Below are 20,122 nucleotides of genomic sequence, written 5' to 3' on the forward strand. Positions count from 1 at the left end.
AACTGGATGTAACTGGGGGGAAACTGGGGCAAGCTGTGCTCGGCTTCTGTGATCCTCAGTTTTCTTACTTTTCAAAGTAAAGGCTCTACTATGGAGCTCTTTTAAAAAAATAATAACACGTGGAAGGCTATAAAGAAAGGCATTTGAAGTACCATGTCAATGTGAATGTTCTTTTTAAAATTAACCTAATTTAAAATCTCAGTTTATCCAGAGCCAAAAGACTCTCCCCCTCCTGGCTCTTGGATTGAGTCATGAGTGTATACTTGGGACTTGAAGTGGAGTTTCACTTTTTGGGGATTTGTTCCCAGCGCATGGGGACTTTATTTTTGAGTAATTTCTCAGTTACATGTAATGATTGTGTCCTAGCCCACCACAAGATGATTACGGGGCAGTTACATAAATGCCTTAAATTTGATCTTTTCAGTTGAGAGTTGAGAAGAAACATTTTACAAATATGAAGCAACAATGTTCTAGACCTGATCCAGAAGTTAAAAATCTATTTCAGTAGGTTGTTGTTGTTGTTGTTGTTTTAATCATTTAGAGTAAGAGAACTAGGAGTTGGTTTTAATTTATTTGAATTGTAAAAATGTTTATCTCGGCAATCTGAAAACATACTGATTTTGTATTAAATCTGTCATTAAATCAATTTATTGCTTATATTTGTATATTAAATAGAATTAGTACCAAATAGTCTTTCAGTAACTTGTTCTTGCCTTCCAGTGAGGATGAACTGGAAGAAACAAATGGAAATAACCCCATTGACATTGAGATTGATCAAAACAAGGAAAGCAAAAAGGAGGTATTTTTTTCCCTAGTATTGTTTAGGCAAATAAATTTTATTAGTACCATACGTAAAACATTCCTCTTACTTATTCTATTTAATATATTTATTGCTATGTACAAGGCGTCATGATAATGACTTTTTAAACAATACTAACTTTGCTGTATAGACTTTAGAATTTTGTTTGCCAAGAAACAGGAATAAAGGAAGCCCGAAAGCAAGCGATAGCATTACTGAGTAACGAGTTTGTCCTCATTGGGCAGCCGTCCTCACTGCCTTCTTTCCCAGGCCATCAGCCCAGTAGTTAACGAGTGTGGGCGTGGTACTGGTGAGGACCAGGTGAGGGCTTGGTTCCTCCTCTCAGCCTTCGGGATGTCCTCTCGATGGCCGGCGCAGGGGCCTGCACAGTGGGGTCATGAGCTGGGTCATGAGTGCACTGCAGAGGGCTGGCAGGGACTCAGGGCAAGTTTTCCCGTTACTCAGAAACAGCAGCGTAGGTCCTACAGCAGCGAGCCTCACACATGGGGAATTTTTAATCTTTCACATCTTAAAAATCATTATGTCAGAAGATTCGAGAGGCCCATGAATTCCTACAGTTGTATATAACTTTTTTTCTGTGTATATTTATGACATTTCTTGATTGTGAACTTTTCACTGAGAACGATGGGGTGTCTGAATGATCTTATTAAGCCTTTTGAAATGGGTTGCAGTCTTAGGTTATTTTGCCCATTCATAAAAATTGAATAAGGCCTATGTGGGATCCCTGAGGGCCCCCCAGGGAAACCCGGGGCTCCTTGGCACAGACTGGAAAGCCCCGACAACACAGCATCCCCTGCGGCAGAGCCCTTGCAGGGAGGATAGCACTACAGTCCCTGGAAGGAAGGGCCCCTTAGTCCATCGGCCCCAGTTCAGGCTGGAGTGTTGGATCCCAGCGTGGTTATGACTTTTATATGTAAGTTCGTAGAAGTGCTTTCCTGAAGAGAGTCTGTATCTGCAGCTTCAGTAAAACCTCAAAGAGTTCTCGATCTTGGAAGGTTCTGAAGTAGGAGAAGAGCCGTTCTTCGGCCTGGAAAGACAAAAGGGCCAGGCACGCCTGAACTTTAAAATCGCGTCAAACATACATGCTTTTTGTAGGCAAAGTAGGAGATCCAGCTAAACAAAAAGGAGAAAAAGAAAATGATGATGTTGTCACCCTTAATCACTGCTAACATTTTGGTGACTCTTTCCAGATGACTCCATGAAATGTATATGCCTATATACACACTTATGACCGTATACTTGCTTTTGTAAAAACATAAAATGGGATCTCAATATATCATTTCTGAAGCCTTTTAAATTTGGTCTTTCTTGAACATGTTTTTATGCCAGATACATTTTGTGTACATAGCTGTTATTAGCATGTTATTTTATCCTACACATCTTTCATAATTCAGTTAAGCAGTCTTAGGGCTTTTTTATCAGTTTCCCCCCCGTGCTTTTTGCTGTTATAAACAATGCTGAAATGCTGGTCTCATGATTAAATGTTGGTTCACTTAATTGTTTCCACTGGAACAAATTTCTGGAAGGTGAATTGTTGGGTCAAAGTCTTCTAGTTACATTTTTAAGGCTTCATTTGGTAGGCTATGTGTCACCAAACTGAAAACTGATCATTCTTTCTGGATGGCACTCCAGCCCAAATAACAAGATCATTTTCAGGGTTAGCGAAGTTAGACTCTTTGGGAAATCAAATTGTACCTACAGTTAAGAAGCTTTGTCTTGATACATCATTATCTGTCAGCTTCTTCAGGGGAACATTTTAAATGAAAGGGGAAAGGCTTGCTTTAACTTCCGTAAGTCTTAATGTAGCACGGTTCCCGATTAAAAGAAAAATGACTTACATCTTAAGTTTCTTTCTGTACTAAAATGTTGTGAAAACAGGCACGTGGTCAGTAGGTGATCTCTGCTAAACAGCATAGAGCTGTTACAGACGAGATGTAGTTTATTGCCTACTGACATTTTTATGTACTGTCTGTTACCACCTGTTCAAGAATGTACTGGTACCGTCGTAGTCTGCAGGGTCGATTTATGTCAGTGTTTTAAGATAGGAAGCAGAAAACCTGCACATATTCTCGGCTTCATCAGCAAATGTTAATACACTAACAAGATGAGATCATGAACTGTTACAAAAACTTCTTAAAATTGTTATCAGGACAGTATCCTTTCCTTGCCAAGATTTTATTGCATTTCATTTCCAAACGTTTCAGTTTTAGAGAAAGCACTTAAAAAAATTAGCAGCGGTCACGCATTATCAAACGGCAGCGTATGTTCTTGAAGCAAATTATACGGTTGCCCTAAAAGTTAAGTGTCATCCAAAAGGAGGGTATATGAAAAACAGTCATAGTTACATGTGGAAGTTTATATTTTTTATAAACTTCTGTATAGAGTTAAAGAATTTAAATGGGTTTTATGTATGTGCTGAATCATTTTTTCCTTTTATCTTTTTGTGGCCCTAAGTCCATCTGTTTGGCCAAGAACTGTTAGGATAAAGGAGCTCACCATTCACATACACAAAGCACACCAGAAGAGAAGACAGACCTCTTTTCTTCCTGTATTACTGCAGGAAGCTCAGAACGCTTCTTGCCAGAGGCTCACAGTGATAGAAAAAGGTTGTGTTTATATAGGAGGGCAGTGGATTCTACTTAGAAGTGTTCAGCCAACATTCAATGGCCAGTGTTTCTGTTAACTGCCTGTTAGTTTGTCGATGGTGATTACGATACGGCATGGTATTTGTCAGAGGGTTTAGAGCCATGTTAGGAAAGTAGGCGTATTACTGTTCATCTGGCATTTTCACGTTTTGGAGTCTCATTTTTCAAATCTGTGTACCATGCAGGTGCCCCCTACGGAGACAGTTCCTCAGATCAAAAAGGAGAAACATAGTACGCAAGCTAAAAATCGAGCAAAAAGGAAACCTCCGAAAGGAATGTTTCTTTCTCAAGAAGACGTGGAGGCTGTTTCTGCCAACGCCACTGCGGCCACCACGGTGCTAAGGCAGCTAGACATGGAGTTGGTCTCCATCAAGCGGCAGGTACCGCGGGTCGGGGCTCACTGACGCTCGGGGGTCCCTGTGTGTTCCTCACACCTGAGTGTCCTCTTTCCACAAGCCTCTGAAGGGCATTTTATTTCTAAGGAACTGGACCGAAGACTTAGGTACTGATCCATTGATATTTCTTTCTTTTTTAAATTTTTTTATTTTTTTTAATGTTTATTCATTTTTGAGAGAGAGAGAAAGAGAGAGTGAGCAAGTGAGCAGGGAAGGGCCAGAGAGAGAGAGGGAGACAGACACAGAATCTGAATCAGGCGCCAGACCCTGAGTGGTCAGCACAGAGCCTGACATGGGGCTTAAACTCAGGAACAGTGAGATCGTGACCTGAGCTGAAGTCACTTAACTGACTGAGCCGCCCAGGCATGCCCACATTGATGTTTCTTAAATTGACTTTGAAACTAAAGGTATATATGTATATCTTTAATACACACACACACACACACACACACACACACACACACACACACAGTGTGTATATGTGTCTGGGTGAATTTTCATAGTGTGAACACACCCACCACACGGCCACCATCTGGATCAAGAGATGAACTGCAGCCTCCCAAGCCCCATTCATGTCCCCTTTTATTACATTTTTTTTATGTTTATTTATTTACTTACATTTTTTTGAGAGGGAAACAAGAGTGAGCAGGGGAGGGGCAGGGAGAGGGAGACACAGACTCTGAAACAGGCTCCAGGCTCCGAGCTGTCAGCACAGAGCCCGACGCGGGGCTCCAACTCATGAACGGTGAGATCATGACCTGAGCCGAAGTCGGACGCTTAACCGACTGAGCCACCCAGCTGCCCCTCATTTCCCAGTTTAGTTGCTGCCCCGAGGGGACTCAGCCTTGCCTCCCAGGCTTCACTAGTGCCCATCTCACTCATTACCCACCTCCTTCCAGTTGGTGGCCACTGGTCTGACGTTTTAAACCAGACATCATTTTTATTCATTTTGGATTTTATATAAACAAAGTCATATGATGTAGTTTCTCTTATGCCCAGCATCGTTCAACATATGAGATCCATCCAGGTCGTCCTTTCTCATTGTTGTATAAATATCCTAAAACTTATCCACTGTACTATTACTAGACATTTGGGTTGCTTCCCATTTGGGGCCGTTGACCAGTTAATGCCGACGTGGATGTTTCTTTGACTCTTGCTGTATTATGTATGCATCTCTGTTGCATGTACACCTAAGAGTGGAATTACAGAGTATGCCTGTGTCCAGCATTTTCTAGAATAGTGCCAAACAGTTTTCCACGGTGGGCTGCCAATTTATGTGAGGTTTGGTTGGCCTGCATTAGGGCTTACTCACTAACTGTTGCACTGTTGACATTTGGGCCCGGAGAATTCCTCGTTGTGAGTGTCCTGTGCATCGTGAGATGTTAAGCAGCATCTCTGGCCTCTAGATGCCAGCGGTTGTGACCTTGCCCCATCAGGTGTGACAACAGAAATGTCGTCAGGCCTTGCCAAAGTATTACCGCCCTCCCCCCCGCCGGGGGTGGGTCAGAATTACTTCCCCTTTCCCATTCTGAGGCTCACCTTTTGATGAACAGAAGTTCTTAATTTTAAGGTAGTCTAGTTTCTCATTCTTTTCTTTTGTAGTTAGTGCTCTTTTCAGTTTTGGTAAGAACCTTTACTAAGAGTATGAAGATATTCTCCCACGCTGTCTTAAGTGTTGTTTGCCTTTACATTTTGGTCTTCCGTCTATCTGGAAATGTTTTTGTGTGTATGCTGTTACATATAGGGTGGATATTCATTTTGTTTTTCACGTGGCTATCTGGTTAACAGGGCTGTTTATTGGAAAAAAAACGAAAACAAAAACGATCCTTTTCCCGCTGCAGTGATGGGGATCTTTGTTTCAAATGCAGCGTCTGTGTGTGTGTGGTCTGTTGTGACTTTGGCGTGTTTGTCCGTCTTCACTGGCACCATCCTGCCTCGATTCCAGGGGCCTTACAAACCTGAGTGTCTGGGCCAGTGATAGGTCTTCCAAGATTGTCTCTCCTGGCCCTTTGTGTTTCCATAGAAAATGTAGGTTCACCTTCTTGGTGTCCCGAAAAAGAATTCTGCTAGAATTTTTATGGAATTGTATTGAATCTCTAGATCAAAATAGAGAATTAACATTAAACTAGACAGCCACCCCTGTGATTCGTGAACGTGATCCCTCCCCTAGCAGCACAGATCTGTCACTTTCTCCATGTTCTGCCGCCTCTGTGTTTGGGGCTTTGTCAGAGTTCTCCCTGGATATTTGCTACTTTATGATAATCCTTTTCTGATTATTTGCCCTGGTATGGGGAACGGCTCATCATTACGCGGTACATTGAAACTGCAAATTCAGCGGAGTAGCCAGCTGACTGTTGTCCCTTCGTTAGTGCCCTGCCCCTCCCCCATCCTTCTGTCTCTGGAATTTGAGGCAAATTGTGGACTGATGGTTTACTTGTAGTTTTTGCTGCTTTTGATTTGTTGATTTGTTGGTTCCTTAGAAGGTTAAACTGGAGGCTGGCAGTCCTTTCCCAGATGAGAGGAGGGGTCTGTGCCCTGGTCTGGCAGCTCGGGGCGGGGGACAGCTCACAGCAGGACCAAGTGTTCCCCGAGCAGTCAGAGGATTGGCTCCTACGCTTGGCTGCTGGCGCAGTTGCACCCTAATCTTGGGAGAGTCACTTAATCTTTCTGGGCCTCTTTTCAAATGAGGAGATTAATCCTTGCCTGCCTGATCTTACAGGCTGTCTGAGGGCTGCGAGAGAGAGAGAGAGAGAGAGAGAGAGAGAGAGAGAGAGAGAGTGAGAGAGTGTTTTAAGCTCTGTTGGTGCTGGAGGGGCTCTCTGAACGGGGCCTGGAGCCCCCACCCGCATTTTCGTCCTCCTTCCTCCTGGAGGGAACTGTCTCCCCCTGTGCCGAGCGGACTCCTGACGCTCATTGGTTGATGTTAATGTTTTGAGCAGAGAAAATGAGGCCCTTCTTGCTCGCAGGTGTTACTGACTTCGCAGTACACTAGATAGAACTGTCTTTGGTTTCATGGCCAGAGTCAGGAGCAGGACTTTTTTATTTGAAAGTAGCTACTGAGAATCACGTGGAATAGAGGGGCTTCGGTTCATCGCTAACAGAGGAGACAGGTCGCCTGCCCCCCTCACAGCCTGTCGGGGTTGCTGCCGAGTGCACTTGTCGACTCACAAATGGCCATTTTATCTGGATGCTTCCACATGTGGTGGTGTCCCAGGGAAGGGTTCACATGAAAATAGCAGAAAACCTGACTGATAGCAGCTTAAACAATTGAGGATTTATTTTTATCAAATAGCAAGAAATCCCAGCATCGGTGGCTCCGGGCATTAGTCCGTTTGTTCACGGTGTTGTGACAGACCCGGATTCTTTTGCATTTTCTCCTCCACCATTCTTAGCGTAACCTGCTTTTCATCTCGCTTGTTGGCTCCCGTTGGAAGCTTCCAAAGCCATTTTGTGGCCTTCGCGTCTGCACTGGGGGCCGATGGAGAGGGGCCGGAGGCGGGGCCGACCCTCCCGTCCTTCCAGCAGGAAAAGATTTTACCTTCCCGGGAACTCCTGTCCTCCCTGCGTGCCGCATCTTTGCAAAACGGCTCCTCCTAGCCCCGAGGAGGACCACCAGCCTCTGTCGAAGATGCCAGAAGGGGGCTAGGGGCAGACAGCTCTTAGATTAGCCGGCGGCCAGTGCCTGTTGCGCTGGGTCTTTCTGAGTAGAGAATGAAAGGGTCACACAGGAAGGTAGGAAAAAAAAAGTCGCTAGGTAAGGCACCAGGCGAACTTGACTGCTATTTTGTTTTTTTCTTTAAATGCTGGTCGCTTTAAAATTTTTTAATGTTTTAAAATTTTATTTTTTTTTAATTTTATTAAAAAAAAATTTAGGGGCGCCTGGGTGGCTCAGTCGGTTAAGCATCTGACTTCGGCTCAGGACATGAGCTCACGTTTCATGAGTTCAAGCCCCACATCAGGCTCTGCTGATAGCTCAGAGCCTGGAGCTTGCTTGGGATTCTGGGTCTCCCCCTCTCTCTGTCCCTCCCCTGCTTGTGCTGTCTCTCTGTCTCCCAAAAAATGAATAAATGTTAAAAAAAATTTTTTTTAAATAAAAAATAAATTAAAAAGTAAATAAATAAATTTAATGTTTATTTTTGAGACAGAGAGGCAGAGCACGAGCAGGGGAGGGGCCGAGAGAGAGGGACACAGAATCTGAAGCAGACTCCAGGCACCCAGCTGTCAGCACAGAGCCAGACGTGGGGCTGGAACTTACAAGCCTTGAGATCATGACCTGAGCCAAAGGCAGACAGACGTTCAACCGACTGAGTCACCCAGGCGCCCCTTTATATCCTATTTTTTACCCAGCTTGTTGCCACTCTGGCTTCCTTTCCAACTGGCATGATGGTAACCAAACCCTGTTCTTATTCATAAACACTGAGTATTTCTAATAAGGAAAATGCATTAGGAAGAGAGGTGAAGGTTAATGAGAATTTAGAGCTTTTAGTTCAGAATTTGCAGGTATTCTGTATAGTCACTTATGTAATCTCTGCTTCTTTATCAATTTCAGAGAGAAAATGCATGTGGTGAATAGGTTGGTCTCCTTAGGAAATGTGTATTACTTACTCACAATGCAATATATACCCCATTTCTTACCTGTGTAAACAACCAGGCAGAATGAATAGAACAACATAGTAACCGGAATGCTGGGAGGCATGTAGTATTCTGGATAGCTGATTCTTTTGAGAATTTGTTAATTTTCTGTCACAAGTTTATGTCACTGAATATAACCTTGAATTATGAACATAGCCTTGAACATGCCCTTGCAGCATTTTATGGGTGGTTGGTACCTGAGAGCTCTGGGCAGGAGTCTTAAGACCGTGCTGTTGGACGGGGTAGCCAGTAGACACGTGTGGTTATTTACATTTAAGTTTGGATTGAAGTAGAAGAAATGAGAAGTTCAGTTCCTTAGCTGCATCAGCCACATATCAGGTGCTTAGTAGCAAGCTGCGGGCGGTGGCCGTCGTGTCAGATGGCCCGGCTTCAGCATGACGTCGCGTCAGAGAGCGTTCTGTGACACGGTGCCGGTCTGAGAATTGGGTGTTACTTTCCCGAGAACTTACTGTGGGTGAATTTCTGGTACCAGTTTATTTTCTTCTGACTTGTACCTTTTCAAAAATAAACTAAAGCAAATTTCAGAAAACCGAGGTCTTCAGTTTTGGTTTTACTATAGAGCAGATTTTATGCACATTTCCTTTATTTTTCTTTTCAGTTGTCTCTGTGTTCTCACTTGGCGTGGGCCGTGTGTCTGGCAGGCTTTAAGGCCCTTACTAGTGGCAGACAGGGTCACTTCCTCGTCCCTAGAGTGCTGGTCCTACTCACGGGGCCGCCAGTCCCCTGTACATCTCCACTCCCCTTTAAACCTTTCAGAAGAAGTGAACCCAGGAAAGGAAATGCAAAATTGGAATTCTGTGAAGTGTAAGTACTTGAAAATGAAATTTGAGTCTAAGTAGGAAAAGATTGTTCAAGGAGGAGAGAATTATTAAAGGGTCTGCGGGGCTGTGTCCTTCACCACCATCCCCCACCTCTCAAAGTCCTGCTTTTTCTTCGTTTGCCTTAATAAGGTTGCTGCTTTTGAGGGCACCTTCTGCTCCGGAGTGTCTCTGATGTTTTATTTGGGAAAATGAATCTGATCCTCCCCTTGCTTGCTTTTTTGCCCATGGGATTATTTAGAAATGAAAAGCCCTAGGGTTGATGCCCCCCTGGTCCTTGGCACGGAGGCGCCCCTGCACGTGGAGCTGAGAGGGAGCCCGTTCCCAGGCCCAGCTCCTTCAGGAGTCCGTGCGCAAGTCCAGCGGATTGTCCGGTGGATCGATTCAGTGGCTGGTATTGTTCATGTCTGTCTTTCGATTACTCAGAGGCAGTGAAAGATGAGGTGCGTCGAATCAATACGGTCACGTGGAAAAGATCTAATTTGTGAGAAAGTGAAGAATTACAGTTGGCCAAAATTAGGCTGTGGGAAGGTAACACGCTGCTTTCTGCTTTCTCCTCGTGAAAGAAGGCCGCCCTGTGGGCTCCTGCGCAGGGGGTGCCTGGGCGGACCGCGCCGGGCCCCGGGAGGTGCACCTGCCGGCCTGCAGAGCACTGCCTCTCGGCGGCTTCCGCTCGGTCCGCGTGGCGGGAAGCCAGGCGTGGCCTGGTCTTGTGTGTCAGGCTTCAGATGTGGGTTCCGCCGCTCGGGGTGACATGTTCTCAAGTTGTGAATTAGGGCTGGGCACGCAGGAGCCTTTTAGCCACCATGCCCTCCTTCCTGTTGTCCCTTGTCTGCTGCCCTAAGCAAGTCCGTTAAAGAATCTTGGTAGATGCTCTGAAGGGATACTATAGCGACCTCGAATTTTGGTTACCATACAGATTAGGAACTTCTTTGCTCTTGGTTTTTTCTCTTATTTTTTTTTTTAGTTCTGTTTTTTTTTCATACCTTTTTTTAAATTTTTTTTTCAACGTTTTTATTTATTTTTGGGACAGAGAGAGGCAGAGCATGAACGGGGGAGGGGCAGAGAGAGAGGGAGACACAGAATTGGAAACAGGCTCCAGGCTCCGAGCCATCAGCCCAGAGCCTGACGCGGGGCTCGAACTCGCGGACCGCGAGATCGTGACCTGGCTGAAGCCGGACGCTTAACCGACTGCGCCACCCAGGCACCCCTGTTTTCTTTTCATACCTTTACAAAAGTTGCTCATTTTTAAAATTTAAAAATTTCCTTTCTTTCAGATTCAGAATATTAAACAGACGAACAGTGCTCTTAAAGAAAAACTTGATGGTGGAATAGAACCGTATCGGCTTCCAGAGGTAGGACTATATTGACCATCACCTTAGAAGTCATACCCAAGTTTCATGTGTTTAAGAATTTAATATTGGGGCGCCTGGGGGGGCTCAGTCAGTGGAGCTTCGGACTTGGGCTCAGGTCATGGTCTCCTGGTTCATGGGTTCAAGCCCCGCATCCAGTTTTCTGCTGACAGCTCAGCCTGCTTTGGATTCTCTGTCTCCCTCCTTCCCGTCCTCCCTCTCCCTCTCTCTCTCTCTCTCTTTCTGTCTCTCTCAAAAATAAATAAGCATTAAAAAAAAAGAATTTAATATCTCTATAATGTATCTCCAGTATACATCCCATAGAAAGAAAGTTATAGACACAATCTTTATAAACCCAATTGACGTTGCAATTCTGGTATTCTGAGAAATTGTAAGAAAAAAATAAGATTCATTAAGTCTGACGAGGATGCCCTCGCCTGTAACTGCGTGATGCTCATACGGCTCCTCTGGGTGTGCAGGTCGCTCAGAAGTGTAACGCACGCTGGACCACGGAAGAGCAGCTTCTCGCAGTACAAGGTACGGGGGTCCTCCTAGTAAGGGGCTTGGGGCCGCAGGTGCCTTTAGGAAGAGTCATGCCCCACCCCACTCCCGTGGCACCACTTGTGTTGAAACACGCTCTTAGGAGTGTGTCGGGTTCTAAACGGTCAGAAAGTATAAAATCCTGAAAGCAGCAGACTGAATGTTAAGAGTTTTATGGTTGGAGCTCTTCTAGTCCTAGGGACCCGGAAAAGAATGCACAAAGTCCACCGGGTGCCGGCTGGGTGACATCAGTCGTCTTGGGATACGTGACTGGAGGTGCAGGTTTCTGGATGACAGGGTCATACTGGCCTTGGATCAGTCATCTACGAAACAGATCTAGGTTGCTGCTTTTTCCACTGTATAATACATTAAGATCGTGCCTGCAGTTAAAAGCTCCATGTGTTTTCTTATCTGGATCTAAAGGAAGGGGGGTAAGTCTCAGTTGTGTGGGGTTTTAAAAGTTGTTTTTATCCTGTATTGAAAAACAGTGCTCTCTTACATCCTTAGCCATCAGGAAATACGGCCGAGATTTTCAGGCGATCTCAGATGTGATTGGGAACAAATCAGTGGTACAAGTGAAAAACTTTTTTGTAAACTATCGACGCCGCTTCAACATAGATGAAGTTTTACAAGAATGGGAGGCAGAACATGGGAAGGAAGAGACCAACGGGCCCAGTAGCCAGAAACCTATCAAGTCCCCAGATAATTCTATCAAGATGCCTGAAGAGGAAGACGAGGTAAATCTGAAACAGTAGGGTCTCTGCCAGGTTCATGCTCCATATTCAGTTTCTTCTTTGATGGCCTTTCTCAGCTGGAGAAGTATTTTTAGCTCTCAGCTCTGTCAGTGACTTGACTTTTCCCTATAAAAACCTTAATATGTGTGTTGACACCAGTTAGTTTTGGTCACTAGGTATATTGCTCACATTTTAATTCCTGTACAGATTCCTAGTTCCATCCTGGTTTTCTCCAGCCACAAAATATTGCACATTACCAAAGTTTCCTTAGGTCCTGTAAGAACTCAGCCGTAAAACGGTAAGTCGGAAGTGCCGTGAGCAGTGTCGGTGAAGCTCGGTATCGAAAATGTGTTGTCATCTCAGTGGGAGGTTAATGACCTTACTGGTGAATCGGCTTGGCTAGCCAGCCAGGAGCTCCTGCGTCCGTCTCTGCTGTCCCAAGTCGTCCAGGCTTTGATGCTGTCGGGGCTAACAGGTTGAAGTATTGATGGAGACAGTTCTGGGTCCTGTGTTTGGCCGGAGCTTCCAGGCTGGTGGCCGACATTCTGGCAATCTCCAGGTTAGCTATACCGATTTCATCGCCTACTCAGCAGAGATGAGGCACGAGGTTACCGAGGCTGCACAGACCCATCTGCTACCTCCCTGCTTCCTGTGACGGGGTCACCTGCCACTTCCCCGTCCAGCCTGGCCTGCCCTGCCACGTATTTACCCGCACTCCCACAGAGAGGAGGAGGGGGCCGGGCAGAGGTAAGAGTTAATTGCCAATCACTTTGGTGTGAGTTTGTTCACAGAATTTTAAGGATTAGTTGAGCTTTCCGGGAAAATCTTCTCATCAGAGGCTCCCCCAAACCACGCGGGAGTGATTTGAAATTACCTAGTTAGTACTGTCTGTTCTCCCCCTTTGCTCCAAGGGTCTGGCTGTAGAAGCAGCCCAGAGACCCCCTCTTGAGCCGAGCACAGAGTGCCTCACCAGGGAGACCCCCCGCCCAACGTGACGCACCCAGCGGGTTGGGCTCTTTAGAGCTTTGTGCCAGAAAATCTTTGGACTGTCGATAACATTTATAGCAAAATTCGTATTATTAACAATGTGAGTGGTTCCCCCGAGCCTGAGACCCCGGAACATAACGGCTTACAAGCGGAAGTTTTTATCTCTCAGCAGTGATGTTTGTCCCGGTGCTTGTCGCCCCTTTAGCAACAGATTAATCTCTCTGAAGTCCTGGACTCAATTTAGGAAGCATTGAGAAGATGAGAATTATGAAGGAAGGAACGTTAGAATTTGCCGGAATGAAAGCTTTCTTCCATGTATGTTCTCCAGCTTTAGAGCCAGGAAGCAGAAATCATAGGAAACTCTCCAGATTTTATCAAAGCAGGTGTTGGCAGGGGTAAGCCTAAAAATACGGTCATAAATTTGGGACCAAGGGTCACCACCAACGGGACAGGCTCTCAGTTCTTGTGCGTATACTTTCCTTACTTTTCTTATGTCTGCTTCATTCCCTCACAGTTACTTTTTTTCCTGAAAAAGTCCACAAGGCCACTCTTCACGGCCCACTTACCATGTCGATCGCGCATGAAAATAGCCCGGTCATTCTCTGCCGGGTCTGTGGTAGCGTTGGCCCAGCCACGACTGGCCTCCCACCACAGGCATGCCTTTGTTTTGCCTTGGCGGTCCATCTTCCACGCAGCTGGTTCCCCAGCCTTCTCCGCAGAACTGGCGGCATCGCCTGACTTGTCCTCAGCGGACAACATTTATCTTGTCTGTAAACGTTCTCACCCTCTTCGGCCATCTCCACCCCCTCCCCCCACAGTTCATTTCCCTTTTTTTGGTCCCTTTTATGCCCCCTGTAGTACCCGCTTTCCCGCTCCACCGCCCTGCTTTTCTGTTCTCCATACGTTAGTTTGCAAAAGGAAATGAATCTGTAAGGACCAGCTACTGTTCTGTGTCCACCAGGACCAGCTACTGTTCTGTGTCCCGGGGGGGCTTGTAAGAGCCCTGGTTAATTGTCCAGTCAGTGCCCAGAAATTGGCCTCCTCGTTCTTGTGTATCCTGTGGAATCCAGCAGCTAAGAGAGATGTCTGCTGGCGTCCTGCCCGCCCCTTCTGCCCTCGGATTTTATGTGTTATGCGGCACAAAGAGGGGGGAGGCCTTGAGAACTGCCAGAAGTTCTAGTAACGTAACTGTTAGCTGTAGGCCGTTTCCTTCGGGGCTGAGAAAGGGCAGGCGGCCCACGGGTTTTGAGCTTTTGAGATTCCGAGTTCTCTGAGGTGGACGAGGATGCCGTTCCCGGCGAGGGGTGGATGCGTGTCCGGGTGAGGGGATGCGGACCATGACCGGCTTGGAGGTAGAGTCTCACTCACAGTTACAGAATGAACACAAAGCCCCTGACCCGGCCAACTGTTCTCATCGGTTACGATGTCAATTGAAGGAACAGCTGTTTTCAGATTGGGGTTTATAGCCCAGTGGTTCCCCCAGCAGTAGGACATCAAGGGGCACCTGGGTGGCTCAGTCGGTTAAGCGTCTGACGCCTGCCTGGTTTGGGCGCAGGTCCTGAGCTCACGGTTTATGAGTTTTAAGCCCCATGTTGGGCTCTGTGCTGGTGGTGCAGAGCCTGCCTGCAGTTCTTTGTCACGCTCTGCCCCTCCCCCCCGCTCGCTCGCGCGCTCTCTCTCTCTCTCTCTCTCTCTCAAAATAAATAAACCTAAAAAAATTTTTCAACGTTTTTAAAAAAAGGACATCATGAGGGTAGCAGTGAGCACTGAGTAAGATACTTGGGACACTTGGGAGTGCAGTTAAGAAATGCCTTTGAGGCTTTCATAGAGGACCCTGCAGCCTTCACTCTCCCGTGTGTTCACTCTCCCGTGTGTCCCCGCGTCCCAGCAGGGGCCAGGGGCTGTTGGTTGAATGGGGCCCGTGCCACGGCACCCCCTCCAGCCAGGGCGTTCGGCCCCAAGTGCTACTGTCGGCCCAGGGATTTTACGTAATCCTGTGGAGTGGGGGTCGTTACTGTGCGCATTCTGGGGACAGGGAAGCCGAAACTGAGAAAGCAATCCCTCCGCCAAGGATACACGTCTAGAAAGCGGCAGAGCCAGGATTTGAGCCCGAGACTCCTGGCTGTAGAGGCCTCCCTCGTGCCGCCTGCCGCCTCCTCCTCGGGCCCCGTGCTGAGAGCCCGCAGGGCCCTGGGTTTGCGGGGCAGCCGGGCGGGCCCACACCTTCCTGCCCTCTCGGGTCCGCCAGAGGTAGCGGCTTGAGTTGTTCACCTGCGCTCTGACGCTTCCGTCCTTCTTCCTTCTCCTCTCCTCAGGCTGCTTCTGTGCTAGACGTCAGATATGCATCTGCTTCCTGAGAAACTCTGCCAGCTTTGAGCACTTGGTATGGACGCCTGTGTTATCCAGGATATCAGGTATCACACGCCATCACCTAGCCATCTGCGTCACATCTCTGTGGACAAGCAGCTATTACCAAAAAAGGCGTACACTTCCAGTCCTGTGCTGCATCTGCCTTAATCCTGTGCTCGATCCTCCACGCTGGCGCCACTCCCCAGAGAGGCCCGCCGCATCTCACGCTCTGCCCCAGCGCTGGCGGAGTCTCGTGGCCCGCACGCCTCCCGTGACCCCGGGGACCCCTCCCCAGTCGGAGTTCCTGAGCCCCACCCGTGGCAGCTCTGCCCAGTCAGCAGCTTCAAACAGGTAGTCGACTTGGAAGGCACGACTCTGCTCCTGCATGGCCTGCGGTTCCACCTCGTGCATCGTGTGATTTTCAGATGACTGACCTGTCGGCCTTTTAGAAAGTTTCTCTTGTTCTTGTCTGAGGCGTCCACCTAAGCGATATCATGCTTCTTTGGAAATCGCAGGATGCTGGCAGACTGCGTTATAACCTTCGTCGTGCCAAACATCCCGAGACAGCTCCCGTCTCCCCAGACATCGGGTGTAATTATGGTTTGTAAATTTAGCTGGCTCAAATCTCGCCCTTCTCCCTTCCCAGCTGGTAGAAAGCTCATTCACAGCAACTGTCCTTGGACATCAGCTTAGAGGGAATGTGGACTCAACACTTTCTGCCTTCAGCTTTCAGCACTGGAATCCCGGGACAGGTGCCGCTCTGTCTTTCCCGGCCCCCCACCTCCCCCCACCCCGCCATCCGGCTCCAAGAGACGCGGTCCACACCACTGCACCTGGTGCTCGTGCATTTGGAATTGGTGCCTTCTCCTTTTGGCAAACCACGTTACCGGCCCGTTTTCTGTTTTAGTGTCTTACTTCTTCTTTAAAGTTTCTTGCTTGCCAAAGAGAACATCACTGAGATTAGGAGACAGGGGAGAAATTGCTGCAGATTCTGACAGAGTGCAGATTTTAAATGTCAGGTCAGCTCCATAAACGGGATTAGAATGGCGGGTGATGGCTTCAGAGAGCCACACGCTGTGTGTTCCCCATCCCGCTGGTACACCGTGTCACCCCGTACAGCCTTTTGTCCTTCATGTGCTGATGTGATCGTCTAACCTCCATCCTCCCCCTTTTACTATCATAGTACAGGACAGAGAAGTGACCCGTTGGTTGGCTCTAGGAAGACCAAGACGGAAAGAAGCAGTGTGCAAAAGTGGTCTGTAATGCCTTTTGGTTGGACTGGGAACAAGTAAATATTTCTCATAAATGTTCTGAGATTTCCAGAATCACTTAATCTCATACTGGACTGTGGACCTGCTGCAGGGCTGAGGGACAGACCTCACACTGCCCTCTCGCGTCCCCTGTGTCCCGCCCGCGGTCCGTGCAGCCCGCACTAAATATTATGTCGAAGGAGCTTTTCTGTCGCCGTAGGTTTGCGTCATTGAAACACTTTTCCTGCTTTCAATACCAAAAAGAAAAAAAAAATGCAGATGCTTTAAGGCACAAACAGAATTCATAAGAATTTAAAATATGCAATTAAAATTTGATGTGTTTTGACTCCCAAGCACCTTGCTTTTTCCCTTTTTTTTTTTTTTTTTTTTTTTTTTTTAAGGTCAGCTGACTGTCTCTTTAGGAAGAGGGTCAGCTAGAAACCTAGACTTTGGAATTGTACATTTTTAGAAATCCAGAGAAAGGTCATTCTCAAGGGGAGTGAAGTGGGACTCTCCTGACTTCGTCATCTTGTCCCTTCCCGGGGTGTCCGTGGGTCAGGTAAGAGCGTGTGAACGGCATGAGAGGAGGCTGGCGCGGGCAGCGCAGTGACACTTAGGAACGACGCGGGGTGTGAGCCTGCTCTGGCTTTGGGAGATGGCAGGGCGAACATGGAGAGGAGGCGGCCTGCAGTTTGCACATCGCTTCGAGGGGACACTGGGCGAGAAGCGAGGCCGAGGGTGCTCTGTGCTGCTTCTCGGGGCCTCCTTCCTCATAACAGGGCAGCGGCAGGGGTCTCATTCTGCCCGTAGGTCGGAGGCCTGTCCCTCTCTGCACGCCCGGGCCGTTTGCCTGGAGAGCTGGTCCCTTCTGGCAGTGCTCGCTGGCTCGATGGCGCTTCCTCGGAAGCGTGGCGGGCCCCCGTGTGTCTTGCCCCGTGCCCTTACGTGCCGCCGGGCACCGGGACGGGCACCCCCGTCCCGAAGGGTCGCTGCTCCGGCTTGGCGGACCACAGCGGCCTGGTTCTGGTCCCTCCACGGAGCAGAGGCATAGCATTCTCATTCACCTGAGGTTGGAAAGATTAGAAAGGTGGTCGTCTTTGCCTGGCCCCCTTGTAGTTTCATGCCTGAGGTAGCGTTGTGCTTCAGACGTTCCATTACACTGTCTTTGCGACGATGTTGTAAATGCAAGAAATTACTTCGCTTTAAAAGCCGAGTGATTGATCTTATTTATGTGAAGCCCCCTTTTTAACATATCAAGACTTCGGTGCATAGCAGGTCGTGTTTGGATGTGTAAGGGTCCACAGTGACAGCTGCTTCGGATGCAATGTTCACTTAAGCTTTGTCTTCTTAAAAACGATCAATGTGAATGTCATAATTATATATATATTTTTGTGGGAAATTTCTCCTAAGTATAAGTTATTGTGCAAAATATAGTACCATTGAAGCAAATGATAGTTTAACTTTTAGTTTAGAAATCCTAAAAGATATAAATTGTATTGCATATGCATTAAAAGTTTGTTTTATTTAATTTTATGTAGGTGTGTAAGGCGTTAGGAAAAAATTGTTTTCACGTATCCATTTAAACACCTTGTTACTTGAATATTGTGCTGACTGGTCCGAAACAGTGACCGGTCCTGTAACGTAGCTCTGTTGCCCAGCAAGTACAGGCCTCCGTCGTGCTGACCACATACCCACTGTGTGGCCTCAGCACATCTGTGCCCACCAGGACACCACTTCCTCAGAAGGGTCTTTGGTAGTTTGTAACCTGTGAGACCCTTCGATAGTCGCACACCTCTCTGATGAAAACGCGCAACTGAAAACGTTGCTGCGTTTTACGGGCTAATTACGGAGTCGTCTCCCGTGTGTAAAAGTTCCCTCAGACGTCACATGCCACTCTGAGTGTGCTCATCGTCACTTTAAATTTCAACGACGCCCTATTTTTGTCTTTCTAAATATCAGATGTACTATTGGTATACTTGCGTACCAAAACTAAGCCACACAGTGCATTACACTAACTGGATCCCTGCTTCGCGGAGCAAAGGAAAGACGGAGCCCACTCCCGACGAGAGCCTCGCTTCCTCTCTCGTCCAGCCTGTGTCCGAGCCTAGTGACCCAGGAGTCCAGCTTTCAGTACCCAGTGAAACTTTGCTTCGAGTGGACTCAAGGTAGTCAGCTGATCTGAACCTAGTGATCTCGTGCAATGCTCAGAAACAAATCCTCTCTCTGCCACCCCCCGGATCCCCGCAGCTCTTCCCTCACGATAGTAAAGCACAATTGCAGCAATGTTACAATTCAGAAGGAAGGTCAGTGTAGTCTATGCATGTTGTGTGATGATGAGTGTTTACAGTCACCTCCGAAAACTAAAGTTTATACTGGAGTGGATAGTATTCCATTATGTAGACCTATCAACTTTGCTAAGTGCTTTTTAGATTGCTTAAAAATTTTTCAAGATTTTAAAAGATGTATAAGGTTAAGTTTGCAAATATAATGGAAATGCTGTATATCTTTTGAAGTGATAAAATCCACGTTGGAATTTTAAAGAAAATATGTTGTAATAATGCTGTTGTAAGTAATATTTTAATGTCTCTTTCTGCCTGTTTTCTATATCGGCACATTCATTGTGGTGAATGTTCATAGCATTATAATTGCTTAGCCATTGAATGATAACATTTGTTAGTGGAGATTGAAAAATTTATTTGTGAAATTCTGCAGAATTCATTTTTCTATTTCTAATATTTGCTGAGGTTAAATAAAAATTTTCAAGCCATTGATGTAATAAAATATGAAAGAAAACCATTTTCTGCACCCTCCACTTTGCACCCAAGCAGAGCCCCGCCCTCAGACGTGGTGGCGTTTTGCACTGGGCCTTGGGGCCTCTGAGTGTCTAAATCCCCCAGAATGGCACCCTGTGGGCGCAGCCAGGGATGCCTCCTGTTCTTAGCCTGTAGCTGTCCCTGAGCTGCATTTCTTTTCTAACGTAGGATGATCTTATGCTTGGGACCAAGTTGAGGTGCGTGAGTTCATAAAGCTGGCGGCGGTTGGGGGCACCTGGGTGGCTCGGTGGGTTAAGCGGCCGACTTCGGCTCAGGTCATGATCTCGCAGTTGGTGGGTTCGAGCCCCGCGTGGGGCTCTGTGCTGACGGCTCTGAGCCTGGGGCCCGCTTCGGAGCCTGTGTCTCCCTCTCTCTCTGCCCCTCCCCCACTCCCGCTGTGTCTGTCTCTCTCTCTCTCAAAATTAAATAAACATTTTTAAAAAAGAAAAAAAGTTGGCGGCGGTTGAGGGTTTAAATTTAAAGGTTCAGGGAGAGGACGTTTCTTTCCCCATCGGTGGTTTTTCTGTTTTCAGTGTGACCAGGCTCGACACCTGGATGCAGGCCTCTGCTCGGCCCTCGGACTGTGGCAGTGACGAGGTGAGCCCGCCGCCTTGGCGCCTCTGGCCCGCGGAGCGTGGACGCAGCTCTGCCCTCGGCCCCTCGGAGTGGTAGGAAGAACACTGGCCGCCTCTGCACTCTCGTTTCTCAGCCAGAACGTAGGACTTGGTTAGAGAACCGCCGTACCAGCCCCACTTCCAAATCCAGT

General features: G+C 47.3%; 1 protein-coding gene across 3 annotated transcripts in view; it reads left to right on the forward strand.

Moving 5' to 3' along the window:
• RCOR1 (REST corepressor 1) overlaps window positions 1-19,339 on the forward strand; it is a 129,349-nt gene extending 110,010 nt beyond the window's left edge. For all 3 annotated transcript variants that reach the window (XM_023256081.2, XM_045060562.1, XM_045060561.1), the window contains 6 exons: window positions 721-799; window positions 3,651-3,845; window positions 10,609-10,686; window positions 11,163-11,220; window positions 11,731-11,960; window positions 15,260-19,339. In XM_023256081.2, the coding sequence (XP_023111849.2) occupies window positions 721-799; window positions 3,651-3,845; window positions 10,609-10,686; window positions 11,163-11,220; window positions 11,731-11,960; window positions 15,260-15,301 (682 nt within the window). In that variant the 3' untranslated portion in view covers window positions 15,302-19,339. The remainder of the gene's footprint in view (window positions 1-720; window positions 800-3,650; window positions 3,846-10,608; window positions 10,687-11,162; window positions 11,221-11,730; window positions 11,961-15,259) is intronic.
• The last annotated feature ends 783 nt before the right edge of the window (window positions 19,340-20,122 follow it).

The sequence above is a fragment of the Felis catus genome, chromosome B3 (genome assembly GCF_018350175.1).
Source record: "Felis catus isolate Fca126 chromosome B3, F.catus_Fca126_mat1.0, whole genome shotgun sequence".
Classification (NCBI taxonomy): Eukaryota; Metazoa; Chordata; class Mammalia; order Carnivora; family Felidae; genus Felis; species Felis catus.